The following is an 18,948-nucleotide window of genomic DNA, read 5'->3' as shown; positions in this document are numbered from 1 at the left end:
AATCAACGCCAAAGATCTTAGAATCCCCGGAAGCATCCGTAACACACCGTAGAGGTCGAGGGGGCCACAGCCCACCAAACCACAGCTGGCGCGGCCGCAGGGGGCCGCGCCGCCCTATAGTTTGGCCCCCCTGTCAGCCCTCCTGCGCCGCCTCTTCGCCTATATAAAGCCCCTGACCTAAAAACCTCGGGGCGTTCGGCGAAAACCACAGAAACCTTCCAGAGCCGCCGCCATCGCGACGCCAAGATCTGGGGGACAGGAGTCTCTGTTCCGGCACGCTGCCGGAACGGGGAAGTGCCCCCGAAAGGCTTCTCCATCGACACCGCTGCCATCTCCACCGCCATCTTCATCACCGCTGCTACTCCCATGAGGAGGGAGTAGTTCTCCATCGAGGCTCGGGGCTGTACCGGTAGCTATGTGGTTAATCTCTCTCCATGTACTTCAATACAATGATCTCATGAGCTGCTTTACATGATTGAGATTCATATGAGTTTTGTATCACAATTCATCTATGTGCTACTCTAGTGATGTTATTAAAGTAGTTCTATTCCTCCTGTGCGTGTGTAAAGGTGACTAGTGTGTGCACCGTGTGGTTCTTGTCGTAGGCTATGATCATGATCTCTTGTAGATTGTGGAGTTAATTATCATTATGATGGTATTGATGTGATCTATCTGGTTATGTTGATCTATCTTACACTATAAGGTTACTTAAATATGAACAAATTGTGGAGCTTGTTAACTCCGGCATTGAGGGTTCGTGTAATCCTACGCAATGCGTTCATCATCCAACAAGAGTGTAGAGTATGCATTTATCTATTCTGTTATGTGATCAATGTTGAGAGTGTCCACTAGTGAAAGTATAATCCCTAGGCCTTGTTCCTAAATACTGCTGAGTTACTACTGCTTGTTTACTGTTTTACTGTGTTACTACTGCTACAATACTACCACCATCAACTACACACCATCAAGCTATTTCCTGGCACCGTTGCTACTGCTCATATATATTCATACCACCTGTATTTCACTATCTCTTCGCCGAACTAGTGCACCTATTAGGTGTGTTGGGGACACAAGAGACTTCTTGCTTTGTGGTTGCAGGGTTGCATGAGAGGGATATCTTTGACCTCTTCCTCCCTGAGTTCGATAAACCTTGGGTGATCCACTTAAGGGAAAACTTGCTGCTGTTCTACAAACCTCTGCTCTTGGAGGCCCAACACTGTCTACAGGAAAGGAGGGGGAACGTAGACATCAAGCTCTCTCTCGGGCGCTGCCTCGCCACCCTCTGGGTCACCCTCGAGCCATGTCTCGGGTGACCCCACGACGACACCCGCGCCGACACCTGCGCCGACGCCCGCCTCGACGCCGCCTGCGTCGCCCTCGAGCCTCAGCTCGAGCGCCGCGCCGTCTTCGCGGGCGACGCCTTCGCCGGGTTCATCCGCCTCGACGCCGCTTGCGTCGCCCTCTAGCCTCAGCTCGGGCGCCGCACCGTCCTCGCCGGCGACGCTCGCCTCCGGCTCCGCCGCCGGCCACGGGGCCCTCACGCGCGCCCGTGCAGGGATTCGCGTCCCAAGCACGCGGTACCCCTGACGAGTACGTCGCACCGCGTTGACTTCCGCGCCTTCAGCATCCACGCCATCGCCCCTGCCCGCCTCTGCCCGGGCTGCTCTCCGCGACCCGCAGTGGCTTGCGGCCATGCAGGACGAGTTCGACGCCCTGCAGCGGAACCAGACATGGACGCTTGTTCCCCGACCCCCTCACGCCAACATCATCACCGGGAAGTGGGTCTTCAAGCACAAGTTCCATCCGGACGGTACTCTCGACCGTCACAAGGCGCGGTGGGTGGTTCGTGGCTTTCGCCAGCGTGCCGGCGTCGACTTCACTGACACCTTCGCCCCGGTTGTCAAGCCCGGGACGATCCGCACCGTCCTTCAGCTCGCGGTTTCCCGTGCGTGGCCCGTGCACCAGATGGACGTCTCCAACGCCTTTCTTCACGGCCATCTCGAGGAGCAGGTCTTCTGCCAGCAGCCCACGGGTTTCATCGACAGCACCCACCCCGACCATGTGTACCTGCTCTCGCGCTCGTTATACGGGCTCAAGCAGGCCCCACGCGCCTGGTACCAGCGCATCGCATCGTTTCTTCACCAACTCGACTTCCGCTCCACCCGCTCTGATGCCTCGCTGTTTGTGTACAACAATGGTGCCACCACCGCGTACCTGCTGCTCTACGTCGACGACATCATCTTGACGGCCAGCTCCACGGACCTCCTGCGACAAATCACCGAGCGTCTTCGCGCTGAGTTTGCCCTCAAGGACTTGGGGCACGTGCACTACTTCCTCGGCATCGAGGTCATACGTCGCACCGACGGCTTCTTACTTCATCAGCGCAAGTACGCCCACGAGCTCCTGGACCGCGCCGGTATGCTTAATTGCAAACCCGCGGCCACGCCTGTCGACACGAAGTCCAAGCTCTCCGCCACGGATGATTCGTTGGCCACGGATGCGTCATTTTATCGCTCCATCGCCGGTGCCCTGCAGTACCTCACCTTGACCCGCCCCGAGCTGCAGTATGCTGTCCAGCAGGTGTGCCTTCACATGCATGCTCCGCGGGATCCTCATTGGGCTGCGGCCAAGCGGATCCTCCGCTACATTCGTGGCACCATGGACTTCGGCCTCTCCCTCCACGCCTCCACCGCCACGGACATCATCGCCTACTCGGATGCCGATTGGGCAGGCTGCCCCGACACGCGTCGCTCCACGTCTGGCTACTGCGTCTACTTCGGACCTTCGCTCATCTCCTGGTCGTCTAAGCGACAACCCACGGTCTCTCGCTCCAGCGCCGAAGCAGAGTACCGGGCTGTTGCTAACGCAGTTGCCGAGGTCTCTTGGCTGCGGCAACTCCTCGTTGAGCTTTCATGTCCTGTTGCCAAAGCCACCGTGGTCTATTGCGACAATGTCTCCGCCGTCTACCTCTCCGCCAACCCGGTCCACCATCGCCGCACCAAGCATATTGAGCTGGACATCCACTTTGTTCGGGAACAGGTGGCCCTTGGACACATTCGAGTACTTTATGTGCCCACCTCCCAACAATTTGCGGATATCATGACCAAGGGTCTCCCTACGGCATCATTTGAGGAGTTCCGGTCCAGTCTATGCGTTCGACCAGGCGACGCTTCGACTGCGGGGGGTGTTGAGATACATATCCTTGTATATCCGGATGTGTATCTTCTGTAGTTATGTATAGCGATACATATCTTTGTATTGATTATTGGGTCCGCCTCCTTCCTTGTATAGTCGAGGACGTGGCCTATATATGTAACGCCATATGCACCCAATCAATACATTGTGAGTTGCATCTCTCTCTACACTAACAACACACTTGTACTATATAAGACTTTTTCAAACCGTCGAATACACCCAAAAAAAATAACGCAAGGAACAATGTACATACAGCCAAAATGTTACTACCAGTGGTCCAGCTATAAAAAAAAAAAAAGAGAAACGTTACTGGTGGTAATGGAATTTTCCTTGGCTGGTCAAATACACCAAGCCGGTCAAAAGCGAGGCTGGCTAGGGTCAAGTCAAAAACCAAGCTTGCAACCAATGAACCAATTGTCAGTTTAGTACTCCTACATAATCCACTCCACAATAAATAATCACAGAAGGCATGTGCTCTGTACATTTGGATACTTCTCACCGTGCTGATTAAACGTAGCAATCAAATCCCACCAACACCTACCAAATGAAACAGACTAACAATTGGCAGCAATATAAGATAGCCATTTTAAATAGGTAAACACTCCCTAACGGAGTCCGGCAGCAAGCAAATCGTCGGACCTATCCCATGCCATCCATCTCTATTCGATCCCACGGCCCACGCGCAGAATTGTTTCTCACACAAAAAGATTGGCCCGTTATTCACGCATGTCTCCCACCCAGATTCCCACAAATTTAGGCTCGTGCATCGTGCTCCTCCCCAAGTTGATATGCTGTCCGTCGGCTCTGATCTATCTCCATCGCACTGCGCCGCCATTGCTCTCCCCACCGTGCCGCGCCCTCCCATCCCAGGAGAGACCCGCATGGATCGAGTCTTGCATCGGCGCCCATGTCGTTCCGCCGTGTGAAATAGTCACCAGGGCCTCCATGATTGGCGGCGCTTGCTGCAGCTCACCTTGTGTGCCATCTTCTCGACAGAGACGGCAGAGCGCATCTCCAACATCTGTACATCAACCTTCTTGTGTGCGTTCTTCCCTAAGGTAGCCACATGATCTCCGACCTCTAAATATTCTGTCCTTTTGCATTGGTTGTGTTGTTACGTGATCAAAGTTGGGTGATGGGAAATTATTTTCTCACCTGGTGTTCCTAAACATCTTCTCCTCTCCTAGGTATTTGAATCACGTGAACATGAGAGGCCCAGACCGCTGCAAATATTTCAAGGAGGAAACAATTTACCGACTCATGCATACCTTGTGCTTCCACATACCTTTCTTTATGTTGTGGTACCATCGTATGCATGCTTCATTTTGACCATGCTTCTGAAGCTTTATACATTGTTGATCTAGCATGCAGCACCATCACAGTGTTAGCGGCAAACTTTATCATATTGAATTTTTAAAATTTTCTGCTTCTACAAAATTATCGAATTAATTTGATGCTTCTTCATGTCCATGCTTCCCAGTCAATATACATTTGTTTTAGCGTTATTACAAGTTTGCATATGTGATCCATTATTTGTCAAAGGGGTATAGGCTTATTCAGAGGCAAATATAATTCATACTTTCTTTCTTTAATTTACATCTATGATGCTTACGATTACCTTTGTTCTATACAAGTCATATTTTTGCAGCACACGTCCCTTTATCATGAAGGAGTCTAGATTAATGACTGGTTAAGAGTCGATTTGCGGTTGCCCAACTAAGGGATGTAGTGCAAGGCTTTCTGGGTTGATTTCTCTATGATGCCAAAGGAAAGGAAATTGAGTGTTTTTTAACACATTGTTGGTAAACATTTGATGTACGCAAGAAACATATCATCTTGTGGAAGAAGCAAAACTGTAAAAAGTAGGAAGCTTGTGATATGAAAGGACGAATATGTGTATTTTGACCACTTGAATAAAACAAACATATGATGTGTGAAATATGTCAAGTGACCGTGTGAAGCACTAAAAATTTCTCCGAGTGTAATAATGATGCTTCTTCGGTCTCGGGAAAACAAATGATGCTGGTTTCACAATATCAGTATGCTTCATATACATCTGAACACAAAAAAACACAATAACCATGCTTCTAACGTTAGTGCCCTATGCTTCCGAGGCATATGAATGAAACTCCTGGCAAACTGATCAACTATGTGCTTCCAACATTAGGGCATTTTGTTTAAACCTTTCAATCAGCATTTTCTGAAATTAACATCCTATTGCACAATACACAATTGTGTACGTCGAAGCTATATTTACGGTCCACGGAAGCAGTTTGATACGCTGAAAAAAAAACTAGTTTGAAAAAAAAAAAAATAGATGACAGCAAAATTCAGTTGTAACGTGACGGAAGCAAAAAAAAAAAGGATCCGGAAAAAATTTGGTTCCCACGGAAGCAAATCTGTATGCCTCAAATTTTGCTAAATTTTGTTAGTTTCCGTCCAAACAGAACTTGACTGCGCGTATCCCATTTAATTAGCAGTTTCTATTATTAAGGGATGAGTGAATTACGGGAGTACTTATTAGGAGAAGCATGCAACTGGGTCTACGTTTGGAAAGAGTCCCGCAACGCCTTAAAATCCGATGATCAGCATGCTTCTAATCGTACGGCCAAATTGTGGTCCGATGGAAAGCTAGATATCGGCTCCCGATTCCTAGTAGTTCCCTTTTAAATAAGCACCACTGCTGAAAGTTCAAAAAATATTGAACTGAAAACTTTAAATTGGAAATTTTAATGCACCCATTTAAAGTGGTGGCAAAAGTAACTGAAAATTAAGAAGGAGAACCTTCTAGTATTTTATTTTATTTTCTCCTGGCTACTTCAACATGGCAAGAAAGCTTGAGCGCGTCGGCATCATCTGATCTGATGCAGTGTCTGTCTCCAACCCAAAGGCAGAAAAAAGAGCGAAAAGGAAAAGGTACAGATAGAAGGGGAGGTGGGAGTTGCCATTGATAGAGACCACGAGCTGTTCTCCAAGCCACCACCGCTCTGCAGGCACCTGGCCTGCTGCCCCCTGCTACCTGGATCTCGGCGCTGCCATTGCCGTTGCTGTCGCCACTTGCCCGTCCCCCCTAGCTACCTACCTACTTACTGCTCTTCGTCTCGCCAGGCGCTTTTGATTGGATCGCTTTGGTTCGAGCTCCATCTGCCAGTGTGAGTGATGTTTCTCGATTCGTGTTCGTGGCTTTGCTTCTTGATTTTCATCTCTTGCCGGTGAAAGCCCCTGTTTTCTGCGAGGAAGATCTCATTTTGATGGGTTCTTGGCTCCGCTGTTTGCTCAAGTTCTTGGATTTTTTACCACCTCTTCTGTTTGTTTTTGTGTGATGAAGATCTGGTTCTTGACAGCTAGCAACTGAGTCGCCGCTGATTACGCTTCTCAATAAAAATGTGATTCAAAGCATGCTTTATTTCCATCCATTCATGAAAAAAAAGATCCCGTCTTGATTTTGATTCGTTAGACAGCAGCCAATCCTGCCTTGATTTGCTCCGGTAAATGCACCACCGTGATTCCTCCGAGATTTACGTTGTCTCCATTCCGTTGTCTCTTTCTGCATTTGTGAGCCCCCAGTGGCCGGCAAATTTGGCTCCTCTGATCTGGCCAAACTTGTTTGACACCAGCTGTCACATTCAGATGCTACAATCTTTTTTTACTCTCGTTTCTAATCTGATAGCGGTAGCTAGGCTTCTTATCTTTTACAGTTCAATTGGTCGAGCAATTTGCACCTGCATTTTAAAGGGTTTGGTGCTTGAATGCAGAACCGGCCTTGAGTACTGCCAAAGGGACTAGTGATTGGATTGTTCAGTGCAACTGGAGATGGAGAAGAGGGGTGGCCCTCCATCTCCGTCCCCCAAGTCAATGGAGAAGTCTGGGAAAGACTCGAGGTCGGGAGACGCTAACGGCGGCGCCACCCCGAAAGGCGATAAGGAGAAGGGAGTCAATGTGCAAGTCATCCTCAGATGCAGGTAAGCAGAGAGCTTAGTAGTTCTAGTTGACAAGTTCAGTGTCATGCTGTTTCAGTGCTCACAAGATGTGTATCTGTACTTTGACACATTCAGGCCCCTGAGTGACGAGGAGACAACATCAAAAACTCCCGTGGTAATCTCGTGCAATGAGCGCCGCCGGGAGGTCGCTGCCACACAAGTTATTGCCAATAAGCAGATTGACCGGACCTTCGCCTTCGACAAGGTAATTAGAACATCTTCCACAGTCACTTGACACTTCTGCTAGACCATTGCCTCACCGGTGACCTCCTTCTAGTAAACCTGTTTTGTGTTTGCCGATTGTGTTATTTGATTTCATGTATGCAAGTTTTGACTCAAATTTAGTCTATTTTGATCGATTCTGAGTAGGTATTTGGGCCATCGTCAAAGCAGAAGGACTTGTTTGAACAATCCATCTCACCAATAGTTCATGAGGTCCTTGAGGGCTACAATTGCACAATATTTGCCTATGGGCAGACCGGTACCGGCAAAACCTACACAATGGAGGGAGGTGGAACCAGAAAGGCCAAGGTAAAATGTTTTGTACCTGAAATCAATTAAACACGTAACTTTGCTCTGCATGTTCTTTACTATTTGGCTGGTTCCTGTATGTAACAACCAGAGTGGTGAGCTCCCAACTGATGCTGGAGTTATCCCGAGGTCCGTCAGGCAAATTTTCGACATTCTCGAGTCCCAGTGTGCGGAGTACAGCATGAAAGTCACCTTTCTTGAGCTTTACAATGAGGAGATCACTGATTTGTTGGCTCCTGATGAACCGAGGTTCCCTGTGTTACCTGTCTCTGAGGACAAGACAAAAAAGCCTATTGCCCTTATGGAAGATGGCAAGGGTGGTGTTTTTGTTAGAGGGCTTGAAGAAGAGGTTGTGTACTCGGCAGGCGAAATCTACAAGATTCTTGACAAGGGCTCCGCAAAGAGGCGCACTGCCGAGACATTGCTGAACAAGCAAAGCAGCAGGTCGCACTCCATATTCTCAATCACAATTCACATCAAAGAATTGACTCATGAGAGTGAGGAGATGATCAAAATCGGGAAGCTTAATCTTGTTGATCTAGCCGGTTCAGAAAATATATCACGTTCCGGTGCTAGAGATGTGAGTAAACTTCTAATGTCTAGCCATAGATTAGTTTTTCACACCTAGCTGTTTTTTCAGATGCCAAGTAGTACTTTTGATATTCAACTGTCATTGCAGGGCAGAGCTAGAGAGGCTGGGGAGATTAACAAGAGTTTGCTGACACTTGGACGTGTTATCAATGCTCTAGTTGAGCACTCTGGACATGTCCCATATAGGTAACTCTAAGGGCATTCTTCTGACTGCATTTATCCTAGCAAACAGTTGGTAAAGAGAGCTTAAAATGCTAGAACTTGTAACCTGCCTCTTAGGAGGATTCTAAAACAACTTGTCTCTTTTCAATGAAATGAAACGTAAAGAGTCCTTTGCGTTTTCTCGAAAATAGAGGGCTTAAGGCTATTCTATCTATTTGTTTCAGAGATAGCAAACTGACAAGATTACTGCGAGATTCACTGGGAGGGAAAACAAAGACTTGCATTATTGCTACAATATCGCCTTCTGTATATTGCTTGGAAGAAACATTGAGCACACTTGATTATGCACATCGTGCAAAAAATATCAGGAACAAACCTGAGGTTAGTATCTTTACTTTTGTTTGAATAATCCATTCATATTGATGTTTCACTATTTCAGATAGTAGAAATTTGACAAAGTGTTTTGTATAGCCTAACTTGCTCTTCCTATCGTTGAATCCAGGTGAACCAAAAGATGATGAAATCTGCAGTCATCAAGGACTTGTACTCTGAAATTGACCGCCTTAAATCAGGTCTGTCTGCGTGCAGTTTTGGTAAGCAAATGCTAAATGTCATGCATCTTCTACTCATTGGTCTCCTATATGTCTTCAGAAGTGTTTGCGGCAAGAGAGAAGAATGGTATATACATTCCAAGAGAGCGCTTCCTCCAAGAGGAAGCTGAGAAAAAGGTCTATCTTAATTGTCCGATTAAACCCGTGTTTGATTTGTTCGGATGAACTAAACAAAGCTTTATTCATCATCTGGTGTTTCAAACCTAACTTTTCACTCAGGCCATGACAGAGAAAATTGAAAAACTGGGAGCTGATCTAGAGGCTAGGGATAAGGTTAGTTTTCCTATAAGCATTTAACAGCAAACCTTTTATCTATTGATGATTTGATTCTCTGGAGAATCATTTTTTAATTCATGGAAAACCATTTGTTTTATTCATATTTGATTATCTGCAAATTATATGGGCAGCAATTGGTCGAACTAAAAGAGCTTTATGATGCTGAAAAACTTTTGAGTGCGGAATTGGGTGGAAAACTCGAAAAGACTCAGGTACCTTTAAAGTCAGGTTTTGCAGTCGGCTGGCAAATACATTACATAATTGTCATTTTGTTTGTCTTCTCTCTACAGAAAGACCTGGAGGGCACCAGGAATGCGCTGCATGGTTTAGAAGAAAAATACAACGAAGCAAAGTCTATAATCAAAGAAAAGGAATATGTCATATTAAATCTTCAGAGCTCAGGTTTGTTAAAGTAACTAATTATTGCCTGCAAAAATAAGAATGAACTCATTACTGCAAGACTCTCTTTGGCTTAGCATGGTTTGCTAATTACTTTCTTATAATTACTGGTAAAATGAATTAGCAGTTGTTGTAGATTCTCTTGACGTTGAATTAAAATTCTATGTCCTCATCCATGCTTGATTTCGCTTAGCCAATTGAGTGTCTCTTTACTGATACTCAGTGAGACTTACTGGTATTTTTGCTACAGAAAAGTCACTAGTGGATTGTGCATATAATCTACGCGCGGAATTAGAAAATGCAGAAGCAGATGTGTCTGGGCTATTCTCCAAAATAGGTTTGGCATCTCAACTCTATTACCCCTGCTTTGGGATGGACCCAGTCTCACTAAAATAGCCATTGTTCTTGAATACTTGCAGAGCGTAAAGACAAAATAGAAGATGGAAACAGGTCACTCGTGCAGAGGTTTAGATCTCAACTGACCCATGAGCTCGATGCCTTGCATAAAACCGTTTCTACATCTGTCACACAGCAGGAGGATCACCTGAAACAAATGGAAGATGATATGAAATCCTTCGTATCTTCAAAAGATGAGGCAATTCAGTTTCCCCCTCGATTTTGTACTCAAAAGTTGATCTTGTGTAACTGCTATGTAAGGGTGTATATGACAAGCTTGAGTTACCCATTTTTAGGCTGCACAAGGGCTAAAGGAGAGGATACAAAATTTGAAAGCCCTACATGGTTCAGGTATTACAGTGCTTGATAATTTAGCAGGCGAGATTGACATAAATTCTCAGACAACGTTTGAGAAATTGAACTCACAAGTGCAATCACACACATCAGCTCTTGAGAAAGTAAGTTTTGTTTCTTTTGGTCAACTTATAGTTTCAGCGAGTATAGCAATGTTTCTGATTGTTCTTCCTGTATATAGTGTTTTGGAGTAATTGCTTTGGGAGCAGACAACTTGCTAAATGAGCTTCAGTGTAGCCTTTCGAAACAAGAAGAGCGACTAGCCCACTTCGCCAACAAGCAGAGGGAGGTCTGTAATATTTTGAAGCACAAGACTATTTGATATTTTCTTATGCCATTATTTTCCAACTTTTCTGTTCTTGTGTGCAGGGACACCTGAGAACCGTGGAAGCATCACGGTCCATCTCAACTATTACTGCTGGTTTCTTCCACTCACTAGACATTCATGCATCTAAACTCTCTAGTATTTTGGAAGAAACACAAGGTGTGCAGGATCAACAACTTCTTGATCTTGAGAAGAAATTTGAGGTTATTCCTATGATAATAAGTACATTCAATATGCAGTTAATAAGATACTATACTTACTTAACATAATATGACTATGATTTTTTAACAGGAGTGTGCAGCTAATGAAGAAAAGCAACTTATAGAAAAGGTGGCAGAGATGCTTGCAAATTCCAATGCAAGGAAGAAACAGCTGGTAAGTCTTATCCACGGTGTACTTTAAGCTTGTGGCCATGTCAGTGCTAGTATATGGTGTGATACCAAAAGAAGTTACGTGTTGTTGGTGACTAATCGATGAGTTGAACTATTACACAACCACTACACAGTGCTGACTGTAAGCCAATATTGCAGGTCCAAACAGCTGTAGGTAGCCTTCGAGAGAGTGCTGTAAACAGGACAAGTCAGCTCCAGGAAGAAATTTCAACGGCCCAGGACTTCACCTCATCTGTACGGGAAAAGTGGGGCTTTTACATGGAAGAAACCGAGAATAATTACATTGAAGATACCACCGCAGTCGACAGTGGACGATCGTGCTTGGCAGAAGTTCTTGTCGAATGGTCAGTATGGCTTTTTTGATGTGATACTTTCTGCTATGAAATATGAATGTTTCAATGTTTAAATTTTGCTATCGAAATTTCTGCTATGAAATATGAATGTTTCAGTGTTTAACATTTGCTATCGAAATCTTCAGCAAAACAAAGACGGACATGAGTTCACAACAATGGAAGAACGCCGAGGATTCTCTTTTCAGCCTTGGCAAAGGAAATGTGGAATCAGTAGATAGTATAGTCAGGTACTCGCATAGAAGCTGATGTGGAAATTTTAAATTTCTCTTATCTCAAGCTACCAACAATATATAATAAGTGATAATGGTGTGTGTACTTTACCAGGACGGGGGCAGAAGCTAACCAATTGCTGCGTTCCAAATTGTCGTCTGCAGTATTGAAAACTCTTGAAGATATAGATACTGCAAACAAGGCCATTCTTTTTTCCATTGACAGTAAGATCTTACGATCTGAGTTACTGATACACAGGGCATAGCATAAATTTTATTCATTTTGATGGCTACTTGTGTTATTTCAGGCTCGCTGAAGGTTGACCACGAGGCATGCGTGAACATTGTTTCTGTCCTCACCCCGTGCCACGGGGAGATAACAGAGTTGAAGGGTGCACATCACCACAAGGTTGTGGAAATAACCGAAAATGCAGGGAAATGCCTAGAGGAAGAATATCTGGTGAGCACTACACTCATGAAAAGTAGTGATTCTTGGTAAGATAAACTCTATCTCTGAGAGTAAATGACCAAACCTGCATTGCATATTCTTCTTGAACATAACAGGTGGATGAACCGTCATGTTCGACACCAAGGAGGCGGCAGATCAACCTGCCAAGCGCTGAATCAATTGAGGAGCTGCGAACTCCAGACTACGAGGAGCTCCTCAAATCGTTCCGTGAGTCGAGGACTGGATGGAAGCAGGCAAATGGAGACACGAAACATCTTCCGGAGGCGCAAGAATCAACATCACCATCAGCAGCCAGTGATGCGAGAGTCCCTCTTGTAGCAAGAAACTAGATTCTTCCAAAGAATGTACAAAGGAGTAATTTGTTTAGCTTACGTTTACCCCAGTTGTTTTGCTGTTTATAGTGACATCCATTCGATTAATTGGAATTGCTAGTTGAGGCTGGTCATCAGTAAAGAAATTTACTCAGTGCATTTAATGTAATATATGTATTTACATAGGTAACGCAGTGAAAGAATAATTATAATTTTTAGTTCCATTGGAAGATCCGTTGATGATTTTCCTCCATGAAAAGAAGAATCTACAATTATTGATGACTAATTCCGTCAAAAAATATAATATCCCGATGACTAAATCTCTTTCGAAAAATATAATAATGTGATCACTAAATCTTCTTTTGAGAAGATCACACGCAGATGGATAAATCTATGTTGAGAATATCACAACCTGGTAACTAAATCTTGTCACAGCCGATGAAGTCTCTGTTGCAAACAAAAGCCTGAACTGTCGTTAGGTCAAGTGCCACAGGATCTTGCTGGCTGGGATCCAAATATGAATGTAAACATAGTTACATAAACATGTATTGATGTAACAAATTTAGAAGAGAACTGCACAAAGCCACTAGGAGAAAAACTATAAAAGCCTCTGTTTCTTGACAAGAATGTACAAGTACAAGGGCAAAACAACAAAAACTATTTCCGCTGCAAAATACTCTGTTGAGTGGAAGGCCTGACTTAAGTGGCTGCGGCTTGATACCCTACAAAGCAAAACAATAAGAAATCATCAGCATCAGGATTGTGGATGCAGGAACAGGAGGATTTAGACTAAAAGTTACTCAGAAAGTGCGGGATGTTTCTAAGAGTCTACTGAGACAGTGAAGGAACTAAAAAAAAAAAAGCATTCTATTCAGATCACAATCAGCATAGTTTGGACAGGCTACAATCAGAAAATCAAAATCTAGTTACACAAGATATTTTAATTTTCTGAAACCAGTATATACCTCGGGTATATATACATACTGCAGCATAAGGTGCTTATGAAACTGTTCTAAGCAAAACCCTCCTAATGATGAACTAGAGACATAAGATATTTGGCAATGACTAATAATTGCAAATTAGAATACAACTTTCACAGACAAAGTGACAAACTCAAGCCCAGAATTCCCCACAAGTGACTTGAATACTTGATCAGCCTTAGCAAATAGACCTACATGTCATCTTTTCCTAGGAAGGGAAGCTACAGGCTGATGATCATTGTGGAGTAAGAAACAAATAAGAAAATTACGAGTAAAACACAGCATGTGAGTCATAGATGAAACTATGCTGAAACTATGCTGAAGCAGTACATTACAACTACAGCTGAAACTATGCTCCAGCAGAAGGCAAAGATACACAGTTTTGGGGTAAGACAACTCAAACTTACGTAAATCAGCAGGTTTATACAACAAACTATCAGCTAGCAGTTTTTAATCCATATTATAATAGGATTAAAAACAAAGATGACATAACACTAAGAAATAAAATAATTGCTCATAAAAGTAGCAGAATATAAAAATTATTCAGTTTGTGCAGCAATTACCTAATCTGGTGCTCCAACATATGTCTTGCTAAGCATTATTAAACTCCTTGCTGGTGGAGTCCACAGGGAGTGCCATACTGTAAAACTGTTCTGGGATTCTTGCGGAATTGTCATTAGCTGTGTTGCCTGCTGTTGCACCTATTGAAGGTCTGGAAATACCAATATCTGGCTTGCCTGTTTCTTCGTTATTTGTTGATGACAGAATAACATCAAGATCAAAGTCACCTTCCAACCCACCGTTAGATGGATCCAGAATTACAAGATCCGCACCATCCTTATCTTCTCCTGATGCTGTAGGTTCTGCATCATCTTTCTTTTGCTTTTTCGCATTAGGGGTGCCATCATCCTCAAGGTCATCGTTTCCTGCACCAGCCTCTGAAGGATCTAAAGAATCTTTCCTTGGTCTCTTCCATTTTTTTGTAGATGATGTGCCGTCATCCTCAAAATCTTCCTCCTCTCTACCCCTGTGCAGATAGGTCCACAATTTTTTGTCATTATCATACAGCACACAAGGATCACGCTCATAATGCAAGCGATCAAGAGCACCACTAACAACTTGATTAACAGCAGGCTCTTTATTAGATTCTGCGTGATTTAGGTACTGCGAATCTTTGAGAAGTGTGCAGACATCAGCTCTCGTTCCAGTTCTTCCAGGCAACCTAGAAGCAGCATCTCTTACAAGACAGAGAATAGTGACATGCGGAGGGCGATCAGGTAAGAGCATGGGATGTCCCCTAGCTTTTGCTGTGGGCTTCCCGCCTCCCCTTCTCAAAGGAGCAACTATAGATTTCTCTCCATCAGCAGCAGTATAGCAAAATGCTCTATCAGGAATCGAGTATCTCAAAAATTCCTCACGCTGGAAATATGCTCTTGCTTCGTCAGAGCTTGGGCTAATTGTGTTCAGACTTTTCTGGGCCCTAAGGTCCTTGAATCTTTCCTTCAAATCCAAATTTGCAGGATTTGGTGCTGGAGGTGGTGGCATGGATCCTATTTGCTTGAGGGTTTCCTGACCACTTTTCAGCCAATTAGCAAATGCATCAACCAACTTCACAAGCATCTTGTGTGGTATACCCCATGCTTCAGCAGAAGTTTCTTCGTTAGGGTCACTATATGAAGTACCAGAAGGCAGTGGACCAACCCAGAACCAGCTTTTGTTTGACTTGTCATAGGAAACTAATGATTTCCAGCCCTTTGCACCTAGAGGAGCTGTTCTAGATGACAGTATTTTGAGCACTCCTCTAACTAAATCCTGAAGGGGCTCCTGTGTTTCAAGTATGTTGGGATCTCCAGGATTTGTTTTGATCCGATTAACAAGCTCTTGAACAGTTACTGCCGGCGAATTGCTCGGCGCAGTCTGCTCTGCAGCACTGGTATCTCCAATCTCATTAGCCTGCTGTGCTTGCTCTGTTACAGTTGGCTCTTGAGGCGTTTTGCTAGGTTCTTCACTATTGAACCATTTTCTGCTCTCCTCCCCATCAGGTTGCTTCGCTGCCGCTGGAGAAACCTCAGTAGGAGTGACCATAGCTGCCACTGGAGGAGCCTCAGTAGGAGTGACCATAGCTGCCACTGGAGGAGCCTCAGTAGGAGTGACCGTAGCTGCCACTGGAGGAACCTCAGTAGGTGTGACCATAGGTGCCACTGGAGTATCCTCAGTAGGAGTGACCATAGCCTTCTTAACAGCGGTTAGAAGATGTACTACGGAGAAAGAAAACCCGGTATGGATAGTTGGTGTAATTGGTACATACTTCTTCTTAGGCTTCTCGGGTTCTACTGGCACCACAATAACTTCTGGCACGACCGGAGCTGGTTCCGCTACAATAGTTGCATCTGTAACAGTATCTGTCTTCTTTTTACTTTTCTTCTTCAAGCTGCCACTGATCTCCGCAGCCTTTGGATCAGATGGTGAATAGTCACCATGCTCATCTAGGCTTGTAACCTCAACTCTTCCTTTTTGCCTTTTGGACCCAGAGCTGCAACTTGCTAGAGGCACGTTCACTCTTTCAGAACCATCAAAGTCGCCATTAGAATCTTGGACTTCATAGCCTGCTCTACTGGCCAGCCTCATACTCTCTGGTGACCTGAATGATTCATTGGCTTTTTCGTTGCTATCATGCAATTCAGAGTTGTCATAGCCATGCATGTCCAGATTTGACACGCCTTTGCGCTTTCTCTCGCTCCTTGCTGCTGGAGGTCTCATCACCTCACTAATCTGTTCCGCCACCTCCACATGTACATCGCGCAAGTAATCAGGCTCTGTAATCTTTCCTCTCTGCCCCGCTCTGCCCTGAGTGTGGTAGGGTTCGAATTCTGCAGGAGCAGCGGGATAAATCGTTCTGGCTGTTTTCCCATGTTTGTTTGACTTTTTGGCACCATATGCTGGTCTATGAAGCTCAGAATATCTAAGTTCCGGCTGTTGTTCGGCAGGATTCATGTCCGCCCCATCTTCAAGCTGTTCTGATGAATCGGATTCTGTCTCCTCACTCTGAACATATGCAGCTCTGCTCCTGGAGTCCTTCTGGCCAATCCTACCATGCTGGCTACTACTGGGTTTAACTTTAATCTTCCCCTGTGATACCCTGTCTCTAGGATCAGACCCAGAATGCGCACCATTCATCTGCTGCTCGGTATTTCTATAGGACTTGACCTTCCCACCATGACCAACCTGAGGTACCCTGCTCCTGTAGTCACCCGCAGGCTGCCCTCTCTGCCAGTCATTTAAGCTATCAGCAGGACTGGCAGCTGGCCAATCCATCTCATCTCCCTTGAGAGCTCTATTACTGTGGAAACTATTTCCACCATATATCCGATCTCTCTCCGCGTACTTTGCACTCCTTGCGGCCTCGGAGTACGGAGGCTCAAACGATGCTGCCAAGGTAACTGGCTGGTTACCAGCTGCATTCCTGCCATGGTAGTAAGAACCGGTATGGTTGTCACGGTAGCTCTTTGCGTAAGGGTTGGTATCATAGGCTGAAGCGAACTCCTTCTTCTTCACCGGCTTCACCAGCGGCTTCTGAGACCGGACCCTTGGCAAATCCCTGTCGTATCCCCCCAGGTCCTCTGAATCGAGGCCGTCTACGCTCCTGCGCGGCTTCCCACCTCTATGCATGACTCCGGTATCATACGCGTAGGCGTTATCTTGACGAGAATGATCGGAGAAATCACGGCCAGCCGCTCCGCCGCTGTACTCCTCACCCCCCAAACCTTTTGACCCACCGCCCAGCCGCAGCAGGCCTTTGGACCTCTCCTTCCCAGCCTTCTTCTTATCCGTCTTCGGCCGCGCCAAGAACCGCTCTGTCTCGGAGTCGGTCTCGGACACAGCCCGGGCAGCTTTCTGCTTGCGCTTGGCCCTCATGGCGTCCAGCGCCCTGATCCTCTCGTCGAGCCCGAACCCCTGGCAGCCCTTCCAGCAGTCCCGGGCCTCCCACAACCCGCGCACCATGGAGTTGTGGTACCCCTGCAGGCGGTAGTAATGCTTCCGCCGCTCCGCGAAGCGCGCGCCGCGGCGGTAGAGCGCGACCCGGGGGTCGCAGAGGCCGCCCTTGAGCCGGTCGAGCAGCGCGGCCAGCGGGCTCCCGAAGTGGAAGTTGGCGCCTGATAGGAGCTCGACCAGCGTGCGCGCGAAGGCGTCCCGGTCGAGGTCGGGCAGGAGGGCGGCGAGGCGCAGCCGGTCGTGATCCGAGAGGAGGGTGTTCCAGGCGTCGAGGGAGAGGATGGGCGCGAGGTCGGGGAGGTCGAGGAGGTCGAGCGGGACGGGGAGGCTCTGGTCGTCGACCTGGCTCATCTCCGCCCCCGCGTCGCCGAGCTGAGTCAGCTCCAGCTCGTCGGAACCCATCCCGGAGTCGTCCTCCTCCGCTGGATCGTCATGCGCGCCGTTCTCGTCGGCGGAGAAGGAGTGGCGGGAGTCCGGGTCGGATGAGGCCGTGGCGGGGGATTGCTGTTCCTCCTCGTCCTCCGTGGCGTCCGGGGAGGCGCCGTCCTCCCCCCCGGCGCCGTCCGGCCGATGCACCCTGGCGCCGCTGAAATTGACGATCGCCATGGCCGCCTGGTCGCCGCGCAGCAAGAACGGACCTGGGTAGAGGGGGGAAAGAAAGAAAGATTCGCGGCGGTTAAAACCCTAGCGAAATCCAACTCCACGGCAACTCCAGCGCAGGACAAGCCGGAAGAATCGGAAAGAAAAGAAAAAGAGAGAGGCGGCGGGGCAAGAATCTCACCGGAATCGCGGCGGCGCGGAGGAGGAACCCTAACCCTAGCTTGGGCGGCGATGGGGAGTGGCGCGTGGGTGGGAGGATAAATAGTGGGTGGGGTGGGGTGGGGCGGGGAAGACGACGGGGGCGTGGCGGCCGTCGGATCCGGGGGAGATGGCGTGGTGGTGGCTGGGAATACGGAGGAGGCCAGGGGGCAGGCCGCAAAAGTGTAGTGGAGATGGGATGGGGAATTGGATGGGGAGGGAGGAGGAGACGGAGGCGGAAGAGGGAGAAAGAGAGAGAGGCGAGGACGAAGGCGATGAGAAGGAAGGGGAAAGACAGTGGTGGGCCCGACTACTCTGACGGGTGGGGCTGATGGGTTTCTCGTTTTGCGCGGGAACTTAACCAGGGGATTTGCAGGAAATTCACTACACTAGCAGCACCTGCTGGTGTCCAAAGTCTTTGGAAAACGTCTCGATTTTTCATGGATTCTTCTGTTGTCTGTAGACTGGCAAGTTGTTTTGATAATAACTTTATATAAGAGAAAGGAAAAAAGCTCCAAGTTGTATGGCACGAAGAAACTCAACCTTCTTCTTCCTACCTACAAAGAGATGTCAATCTAGACCCAAGAATGCATGTTCTCAAAATCTGGATAACCAATCCGTTC

At 46.8% G+C, this 18,948-nt stretch overlaps 3 protein-coding genes across 3 annotated transcripts; 2 read left to right on the top strand and 1 right to left on the bottom strand.

Annotated features, from left to right (window-relative positions):
- Positions 1 to 1,965: 1,965 nt before the first annotated feature.
- On the top strand, positions 1,966 to 6,550 carry LOC139831664 (uncharacterized mitochondrial protein AtMg00810-like). Its single transcript, XM_071820981.1, has 3 exons — positions 1,966 to 2,100; positions 2,383 to 2,982; positions 6,524 to 6,550. The coding sequence occupies exons 1-3, from the start codon at positions 1,966 to 1,968 to the stop codon at positions 6,548 to 6,550; spliced, it is 762 nt and encodes a 253-aa protein (XP_071677082.1).
- LOC127343764 (kinesin-like protein KIN-5A) lies at positions 6,062 to 12,679 on the top strand. The gene is made up of 23 exons (XM_051369948.2): positions 6,062 to 6,347; positions 6,951 to 7,157; positions 7,251 to 7,380; positions 7,545 to 7,706; positions 7,798 to 8,286; positions 8,386 to 8,483; positions 8,684 to 8,840; positions 8,962 to 9,031; positions 9,111 to 9,187; positions 9,290 to 9,343; positions 9,478 to 9,558; positions 9,637 to 9,748; positions 9,996 to 10,082; positions 10,165 to 10,340; positions 10,438 to 10,599; positions 10,677 to 10,784; positions 10,865 to 11,023; positions 11,112 to 11,195; positions 11,351 to 11,556; positions 11,691 to 11,792; positions 11,890 to 11,999; positions 12,083 to 12,234; positions 12,339 to 12,679. The coding sequence occupies exons 2-23, from the start codon at positions 7,009 to 7,011 to the stop codon at positions 12,570 to 12,572; spliced, it is 3,159 nt and encodes a 1,052-aa protein (XP_051225908.1). The 5' UTR covers positions 6,062 to 6,347; positions 6,951 to 7,008; the 3' UTR covers positions 12,573 to 12,679.
- A 345-nt stretch (positions 12,680 to 13,024) lies between these two features.
- LOC127343742 (uncharacterized) lies at positions 13,025 to 18,598 on the bottom strand. Its single transcript, XM_051369925.1, has 3 exons — positions 18,309 to 18,598; positions 14,098 to 18,165; positions 13,025 to 13,276 (listed from the first exon to the last, which is right to left on the bottom strand). The coding sequence occupies exon 2, from the start codon at positions 18,131 to 18,133 to the stop codon at positions 14,126 to 14,128; it is 4,008 nt and encodes a 1,335-aa protein (XP_051225885.1). The 5' UTR covers positions 18,134 to 18,165; positions 18,309 to 18,598; the 3' UTR covers positions 13,025 to 13,276; positions 14,098 to 14,125.
- Between the last annotated feature and the right edge of the window lie 350 nt (positions 18,599 to 18,948).

Source organism: Lolium perenne, chromosome 1, assembly GCF_019359855.2.
Source record: "Lolium perenne isolate Kyuss_39 chromosome 1, Kyuss_2.0, whole genome shotgun sequence".
In the NCBI taxonomy this organism is placed as follows: Eukaryota; Viridiplantae; Streptophyta; class Magnoliopsida; order Poales; family Poaceae; genus Lolium; species Lolium perenne.
This window is presented reverse-complemented; position numbering and strand designations above follow the sequence as displayed.